The sequence below is a fragment of the Labrus mixtus genome, chromosome 14 (assembly GCF_963584025.1).
Source record: "Labrus mixtus chromosome 14, fLabMix1.1, whole genome shotgun sequence".
NCBI lineage: Eukaryota > Metazoa > Chordata > Actinopteri > Labriformes > Labridae > Labrus > Labrus mixtus.
Genome location: NC_083625.1, coordinates 16,166,048 through 16,175,387, shown reverse-complemented (window position 1 = coordinate 16,175,387; position 9,340 = coordinate 16,166,048). Strand labels below are relative to the sequence as shown.

Genomic DNA, 9,340 nt, shown 5'->3' with positions numbered 1-9,340 from the left:
TGCAAAGTCTGCTGACACTCAAGGACTTTGTCAACACGATCAGCTGCCAGGAGCAGGTTTGGGGTTCAATCCCAGAGGCAGCACTTCTAAGGTACAGCAGCCATCACATGCAACCAATCATTGTTAACCTAAGTTGTACATTCACTTCCTTAATATTTTAAATGCAAATACAATACAGTGCCTCTTAACCTTTTCCTCTCCCCTTTCAGATCATTTCTGCAAGTAAAGAAGGCATACACTTCCCCAGACTTTCGCCAGAAGATCCCACTCCTCTCCGCCTTCAAAGGAGCAGTATCGGTCCACGCTCCAGAGTTCAAAGACTTCAACCAGAAAGTATGTAAACTGGTTTTATTTTACGTTGTTTCATTAATTAACTACCAGTTTCTGCTCTGTACTAACTCCTCTGTTTGATTGTGTTTGGGTATCTGCAGGACGCACATGAGTTCCTGACCTCCATTTTTCAACAAATTATAGATTTGGCTCCACTGCTGCACACGATGGCAGCCAGCACGGACAAAACCTACACTTGTCCAGTGGAAAGGCAAATGATGTTCAAGATGGAGAACACCAGGATCTGCAGAATGTACGTCTTCACAGATACAGACCACACGGGGTGTATTGTCTTTAAGAGACAGTTCCCCTGTTTTAAAAAAAAAAAAAAAAACCTCCTGAAACTAGCACAGGTATCAGGCCATGAAGATAGTAAGAACGTATGTTCTGGGGTTATGCTGAACTGATATTTTATAATTTAAGGTCAACAGAGAGATCCACATTATGTCCTGGTATAAAGTCTGTTGTTCTATTTTAACTCATTGTGCTTTTATTTTGCAGATGTGCTGCAGGATCAAACAGACAGGAAGTGTTCACCAACCTGTCCCTTGACCTGATCCCTGGATGTGAGACAGTCGATGAGTTGCTTATGAGCTACCTTAAGGTATTTATATACTTCTCCTAATTCATGCAATATGACACTACTACACAACATGTCAAAGCACAACATGTCAAAAAAAAATGTAAAGGTAAATTTTTGGGCGTTTTATGCCTTTAATTAGAGATAGGACAGTTGATAGAGAGAGAAATCAGAGAGAGAGAGAGAGAGAGAGAGTGGGGAGTGACATGCAGGTCAGATTCGAAAACCTGGACCACCAGCTCAGACTACTATAGCCTCCATACATGGGGTTCACTCACTAACCACTAGGAAACCTGCACCCCATTAGGTTCAATGTGAAGAAGAATTTCAATTCCACATTTCAATGATATCGTTGTGACCTGTGTAAGTATTTTTTTTAAATCCAGTACAAACTGAAAACATGTTTTTTCTTTGTTGTTTTACAGGAAACAAATTTGGAGTATAGATGCGAGTGCGGTTCCACCTTATCAGGCCAGCGCTCTTCATTCGCCACCCTGCCAAGGTAATTAACAAAGTCCATCAAAAATAGCCACAATCTTATAGTAGTAAGTACTTTAACATTGGTTAACCAAGTTGTATCAAAGTAGGGTCCATTGACCTTAAAGACTAAGACTGTGTCTAAAACTGTGTCCCCACATACTAACCTAATACTTGTGTCATACTGAAACAATACGGCATACTAACCGGATGTTAAGTATTCCATTTGAAACACACTAACATATGTCCTCTATGCTTTGAACCATTATTTCAATCACAAATTTGCAGTCTGAGCAATACTGAATAAGCTATCACCAAGCTAGCTTGACCGACTGGTTAAATGGGTACAGATAAATGGGTTAACTGTATTTGTATGTTGCTTGTTGGCTTGCTGCTGAGCTCAGCCAATGGATAGTCTGAAGAGCTGCAATGCACTCAACTGCATGGGTGTGTGTGCGTTGAGTGTGATGAGTAAGCTCCCCTATCATACTTAAAAATTAATTATCAAAAAATCGAGTGTATATATTCAGGGATTTTACACAAAAATGCATTCTATGAATTCAGAACGAACTACACACAAAATTTGACTTCAAACTTGAGTTTGAAACAAAGTTACATCACCTGGTCCTTAAATATATCTGTCTTTCTTTCTTTCTATAAGAGTGCTGGTCCTGCACCTGAAACGCTTCAGGTATACTTCATTTTACACGCTGAAAAAGGACCGTCAACCCATCCACCTCAACAAAGATCTGGTGGTTTCAACAAAACAGGTGAGTAAAAACTAAATAACAAGCCTGTAACAAATTATTCAGAGTAGTGATATAAGTCAATGTGCCGACTGTGTGAACTAACTTTAACTAACCTTTTCAGGATGCTTGCGTCTACAGCTTGGTTAGCATTATCAACCACATTGGCAAAAATGCAGGAGGAGGTGAGATAATTTATAATTTTTCCCTTTAAACACATACAATATAAGCAAAAATCTTGGATAGCAGCCACAATATTCTGCTTCTACCAATTTTTGTTTATCACTGTTGTCAATTTACCCTCATATCTGCAGTTGAATTTTTTGACAGCCCAAGTAACAATGATGTGTCATCTGTTAGGACACTACACCAGTGACGGGGTGGACCCAGATGTGGAGGTGGAGGATCCAGACTGCTGGTTCACCTATGACGATGCAAGGGTCACCAAAACCAGTGGTGCCTATGTGTGCAAAAAGCGGAAACAAAGCGCCTACATCCTGTTCTACAAAAGACACGTAAGAGCTATATACCATCTCGTGTTTAAAAAAAATATTATTTAGATAACACTGATAACAGTTTAAAAAGGTGGCTAAGAAATACCTTAATACTGAATTTGCTGAATGATTTATTCTCAGGATTAGGTGAGGGGCGGCTCCGTTGCAACTTTGGCTGGAAGATGACCAGGGACATGAAACAAGCAAAACGCCAAAAGAGTCCAAAGGGGCAATCACAGGACATTTCAGGTAAGTGTCATTTTCCCTGCAGGAAAAAGGAGGAGACAAATGGCTAACAACACCCTGAGGAGTAAGAAAGACTACAACACCCAGCAGAACATCAGACAGGACCATCTCCAGCGAAGGATGGAGGAGGAACGTTTACATTTTTTGCGGAAAAAATACTTATTAATAATAACAGGGCTGCACGGTGGTGCAGTGGCTAGCACTGTCGCCTCACAGCAAGAAGGTTCCCTGTTCCAATCCCTGGTTGGACAGGGGCCTTTCTGTGTGGAGTTGACATGTCCTCCCCGTGCATGCATGGGTTTCCTCCGGGTGCTCCGGCTTCCTCCCACAACCAAATACATGCACGTTAGGTTAATTGGGGACTATTTTCACCTTCGTAATATTTCCAAGATCAGGAATATCCTGTCGCAAAATGATGAAGAAAAACTAGTTCATGCATTTGTTACCTCCAGATTGGATTATTGTAATTCTCTTTTGTCAGGGTGCTCTGGTAAGTCTCTAAAGACTCTTCAACTAGTCCAGAACGCTGCAGCTCGTCTACTGACTAGAACTAGGAAAAGGGACCACATTACTCCTGTGTTGGCTGCTCTGCACTGGCTCCCTATACAGTCTAGAATAGAATTCAAGATCCTTCTTCTCACTTACAAAGCTCTAAATGGCCAGGCACCATCTTATCTTAAGGAGCTACTAGTGCCATACTGCCCCTCGAGAACATTACGGTGCCAGAATGCAGGCCTACTAGTGGTACCTACAGTCTCTAAGTGTACTATGGGGGGTAAAGCCTTCAGTTATCGGGCTCCTCTCCTCTGGAACCTTCCAGCCGGGGTCCGGGAGGCAGACACAGTCTGTATTTTTAAGAATAGACTTAAAACTTTCCTTTTTGATAAATCTTATAGTTAGGGCTGGTGCTGGTGTAGACCAGCTCTTAGTTATGCTGCTATAGGCTTAGACTACCGGGGGAACTGGCACCTTGAGCTCCTCTCTCTCTCTGCATATACAGTACATCATATTACTGCATGTATCATATCTGTAAATCTCAGTCACTAACCACCTACTTTCCTGGGAGCTCTTGAGCTCTCTTAGGCTCCTCAAGATCGTTGGTTGACGGCCTGCCAGAACAATCCCCACCGGATTGTTGATGGACGGCTTGCCTCCCCCCACCCCCTTGCTCCCTATCCCTCTACCTGCATCTTATCCCATCTCTCCCCCTATCCCTTTCCAAGCCCAGCGCAGTCTAGGCCTGTGAAGGCTGTTTCGTCATGAGCCGGGGATCCGGCCGAAGATTTCTGCCTTTTAATAAGGCAGTTTTTTCTTACCACTGTAACTTTTGCTGCTTTGCTAAAGTGCTCATGATGGATAGGCCGGATCTTTGTAACATAGCAATAAGTAAGGTCTTTTACCTGCTTTTTGTAACATAACAATGAGTATGGTCTTTTTACCTGCTCTTTTGTAATGTTAACAGACAAAGAGTAAGGTATTTTACCTGCTTCTTGTAAAGTGTCTCGAGATAACACTTGTTATGAGTTGACGCTATACAAATAAAAATTGATTGATTGATTGATTGACTCTAAATTGCCCATAGATGTATATATGATAATAATTTGTTAATATGTAATATATATGAATTGATGTAGTAAATATGTAAATACATTTTGAATTGCCATAATTTTTACAAAAATAAATAAATACATTAGAATTTGAGTTTCTTGGTTTGTTTGTAATTATTAAGTTACTGCTTCAGTGTGTAGTTGCATTCATTTCATTCACTTGACTTATTATTGCAATGGAAATACAAGTTCTCTTATCAAGGCTATGTGTTACTTAAAATTAAATGGATAAAATATTCACCTTTTTGATCCAATAGATGATCCTAATAATCTAAAACAATATAATTATTTCCTTAAAAACAATTAAAAAATAATCATGTAAAATTGTACATTTTTGTGTAAAAAAAAACCCAATACAAAAACCAACATAAACCATTTCCTTAAGTTACATAAAAAGTAAACTAATGTGTAAAAAACATTAAAAAGTTTGCACATGACAACAACAATGTAGGTGTCTGCTACTCTTTATACATAAAGATGCACACACCTGTGTATATTTATTAAGTTTGTATGTCCACTGTGCTAGTGCTAAAGTGCTATACATGGAAATAACTTGTATTCTGCTTCTAGCCTTTCTTTCAATAAATAACTTTATACAATTATTTTATGGTTTTAAGGCTTTTGTATTCTCATTAATTGTTCTGCTGTGTTACCAGTGTTTGGATAGGCCTAGAGCCTGGGCATGGCTGTGCTCTACCTTATAGGCTATAGGCTAACCACCTTCAGGGACAGAGGGGGTCCCCATTCTCTGGCACTCTTATTTTGGGGCTTGCAAGCTGAAAAGTTTGGGAAACCCTGCACTACAGCTATGTTAGCATTCAGCCCCTACGAAGCTGCTATTTACCATAACCAGAAAAATACTGAATACTAACATTAGCTTATCATATGGTTATGCTGGTTATACATTAAAACAGCTGTGATGGCCCTGGCCATTTGTGTTTTGCTCGGTGCTGTTGTTCTTTTCTGTTTCAGAGCTTTGGCTTTCTCTGGTGGTTGGTCATGGTTTGGCTAATGCTAGCTTAATCTTAGTGGACGGGCATAAAACCAGGCTTTCACAGGTCTCTTTCTCTCTCTCCTTCTGGACAGCCAAGACAGACAACATTCTGCCATAGTTTTAAGTTTGTTTGTGAATAAAATTATAACCTGAAAAGCAAGTTCACTGTGTGGACCTCCCTTGATTGTTATGGGCTAGAGGAGCTGGTCAGAACACAGTGATGGGGTACATTTTTAGCTAATTGTAAAGTTAGTTATCTGCTGCCTTTAGCTAATGAATTAGCAGGTATGTTGATTTATATTTTATAATATGTCCAATGTCTATTTTACAATCACCTTTCCATCCAGAATAGTCCCCTTTCGACCAAAGGTCCTGGAAACTTTTAGTTCATAGACCTGTCAGCATTTCCACCACTGTCTGAAGTCCTGGGAAGATTATGCAAATCAGGCTTGGCTAAGACTCACCCTTGGCACACCTTTTTTTGTCTTACACTGTAAAGAAACACAAGTTCAGATGAATTTTAGATAGGAAAAATGAGCCTATGGAAGTAGCTTATCGTCTTCAGAACACTTGGGCTCGGGCTGGCCTACAGATTTTATTATTATTTTTTTTTATTTAACCTTTATTTATCCAGGAAAGTCCCATTGAGAAACCTCTTTTTCAAGGGAGTCCTGGCAGCAAAAGTTACACAGTCACACTCACAACATACAGACAGCAATTAAAATGATAAAAAACAGTTACAAGTAAAGGAGGTTGTCTCAAGTGCTCTCAGCCTGGATTTAAAAGCATTCAAAGAAATCAGTTCAGTTATTTTCCAGTCTTTTTGCAGCATGTTCCATGTAGAAGGAGCAGAGTAGACGAAAGCCCTTTTTCCCAGCTCTGTGCGGGCAAATGGAACAGACAGCAACAACTGATCATTTGAACGCAAACCGTAAGAATCAACACTTCTCCGTGTGATTAGGTTACAGATGTAGGAGGGCAGTAGCCCAAGCATGGCCTTGTAAATAAAAGTGCACCAGTGTCCCAGCCTCCTGGTGGACAAAGAAGGCCATCCCACTCGAGAATACAGTTCACAATGATGGGTCAGGGCTCCACAGAAGCCAGAAACCAGCCAGATAACAGAAATCCTATTCAAAAGATAGGCTATGTTTATTTTTTACAATATAAAAGTAATTTCTGGTCGAAAATTTGCATACACCTAAGTTTAAATCTACTTGATAAAGTTTATACTTTCAAACTTTTTGTTGTTTTAAAGGGTCAATCTTGTGGTCAATGGTAGTGCCTATATGGACAGAGAATTGGATGTGTCATAGGAAAAACACAAACTGGGATTCTCTTGTTACACCTGATAAAAATGCAAATTATCCCTAATTCAGGTTTAGCTCTCTGCCTCGCTAGCTAAAGTAAGCTATGACCTGTAGCACCCTGCTCTATCTCGATAAATTGAGTCCATACCTGCGTGAATATTAGAGGCAATCAGAGAACGGGCAGGTAATTGAATCAACCCTATGAGAGGAAAAAGGTATAGACTCAATTATGCGTGATAGTTTCAGATCAGAATGAAGAGGGAAATATCTTCCTCTGAAAAAAAACAAATGAACACATAAAGCTCTGGCTGCAGTTATCCAGGTTATGTTTGGTGAGATAATTAAATGAGTCAGGCTTTATAACTTCACATACATGTAATGTAAGTGGTGGAAAAAAGATACAGATATTTAATTGAACAGTAATACTACACGTTGTAGAGGTACAGTATTAAAAGTAAAAGTCCTGCATTCAAAACATGATACGTAATAATAATATTAAAATTGCATTAGCAAGATAAAATGCCATACCATTAAAGAATGGCTCATAACAGGATTAAATGCTGTATACTATTGCCCTAAAGTAACTGATGAATACATGTAGTCAGCACTTGAGGTGGTACAGTAAAAAACAAAACTATACTACAGATATATTTTCAACTGCTGGGTATTAGGCCCACACCAAACGAACTAAGGAATTCAAGCTCAATTGGCTATTATATTTGCTATTACTTATCTGAAAAGTAAGTATGCAACATGATGAACTATTCCCAGACGTAATACTACTACTTGGAGAAGGATTTATCACTTCTAACAGGATAAAACAAAGGAGAATGTGATATCTTTAATAGATTTCATGAGAACTTGTATTTTGCTTGGTTCTTTTCAGAGAAACGTATATCTACAACCACTGCAGCTTTACATAATGACAGTAGTGATGTAGGACACACATATTGTCCTCTGCCTTCCCCTCATTAGTGATATCCCCTACAGCTATCACTTAACTCCACCTGACCCTGATAACCTGCAGGCCTTTCTACTGCTGCAATGTGAGGCTCAACAATCACTAATTATTATCGAGCTGTGGCTCAGTCCACCAAAATCATTATGTAAAACTAGTCTGACTTTGTACAGTGTAGTGTGGATCAGAAGTCTTACTTCACTCATGAAATAATATTATCCATATGAGACACATTACTGTATGAAATAAGGGTTATGAGACATTTAATGACACATGCTGCAAAATGACATGAAATTTACTTGATAAATCATATCAAAGAATCTTGGAAAAAACTCTCCATATTATGAAAGACATGTTATGTAATTCCATGCCAGCAAAAAATCACAAAGCTTGTACTGCTTGTGTCTTCATTGCCACAATATCAGCAAACGATGAATGTCTCTTGGTATACTAGTTTTATTTAGGTTTATCTCTGTTTTAGTTTCTTCAGTTAGAACAGAGTTGTACAATCAGGATCTAGACTTCAAATCTGTATCCAGCACGGATCAAATAACTACCTCTGCATGAGCAAAACACAGGCGCATTTTGAATGTGACAAGAGTTCTTTGGTTAGTAATCGAGCAGAAGATTGTGAGTCTTTGGTTTTAATGCACAGCTCAGGTCTGACCTCTGGTGCTCAGCATTGGCCACTACATCAGTGAGTTTTTGGATTTTGACACACGCTGTTGTCTTCAATGACACACGGAGGGGCTGGAAGTCTGGACTGGAATCATGACTTTTTTTTGTCATGTGGATGCTTCTGTGATGGAATAAATGACCAACTCCACTGACATTTTATAAATGAATAATACAAATAATAATAGTTTGTTATAAAACACATTTTTAAAGTAATGTTACAAAGTGCTTCGCATGAGTATGTCTATTTTAGATTGTCTGTTAGAGTTCTATAGCACAGTCCCATAGGTGCGCTCAAAAAACAGTTCAGTAGCACAAATAACTTTTGGTTTCAGTTACAGAATAAATTCATTAAAGACACTTTCCCTGAAGACGTACTGATATCTTTAAGCACGGTCGTGTTGTGCAAGCTTGTAGAGTCACACTGAGACTCACTGGGACACAATAAAAGAGAGACTTGTAAATGTTATAACACCTGTGTTTTTTACGCATCCATCTTGTGACTCTTGGCAAACACATGAGTTGGTAAATCACACAATATTTCATTGCCATAAATACTCTGCAAAAAGAGTCGTGTTTTAAGCACAGACTGTATAACATAGACGTATAGTCTAAGGTCCCGTTCAGATTTGAAGCTCACCAGACTTGGCGCGATTCAGGGGTGAAGTTGCAACATTGTTGCAGTTTCCATTTGGTTCGGTTTGCTTTCACACTGCACTTAGTCAAGCATACCAAAGCCTGTCAAATGTTGTGTACCATGTCCACTAGTTGGGGCTGTAGTTCCTGTCAGTGGTTACTGCCATCTGGCCTAATGCAGCAATATGACACCAAACTAAACAGCAGGACAGTGGAAAACAGGCCTCCCGTAGCATTGCTCAGTTTGGCAGTATTTAGATCTAAAAAAAGTGATGAATTTACATGTTGGC

The 9,340-nt window shown here is 39.3% G+C and overlaps 1 protein-coding gene across 1 annotated transcript; it reads left to right on the top strand.

Annotated features, from left to right (window-relative positions):
• The first annotated feature begins 437 nt into the window (after positions 1 to 437).
• On the top strand, positions 438 to 2,774 carry LOC132988741 (ubiquitin carboxyl-terminal hydrolase 37-like). The gene is made up of 7 exons (XM_061056313.1): positions 438 to 583; positions 832 to 934; positions 1,336 to 1,412; positions 2,049 to 2,157; positions 2,258 to 2,318; positions 2,494 to 2,648; positions 2,769 to 2,774. Exons 1-7 carry the CDS (start codon positions 498 to 500, stop codon positions 2,772 to 2,774), a joined length of 597 nt encoding a protein of 198 aa, XP_060912296.1. The 5' UTR covers positions 438 to 497.
• Positions 2,775 to 9,340: the final 6,566 nt, after the last annotated feature.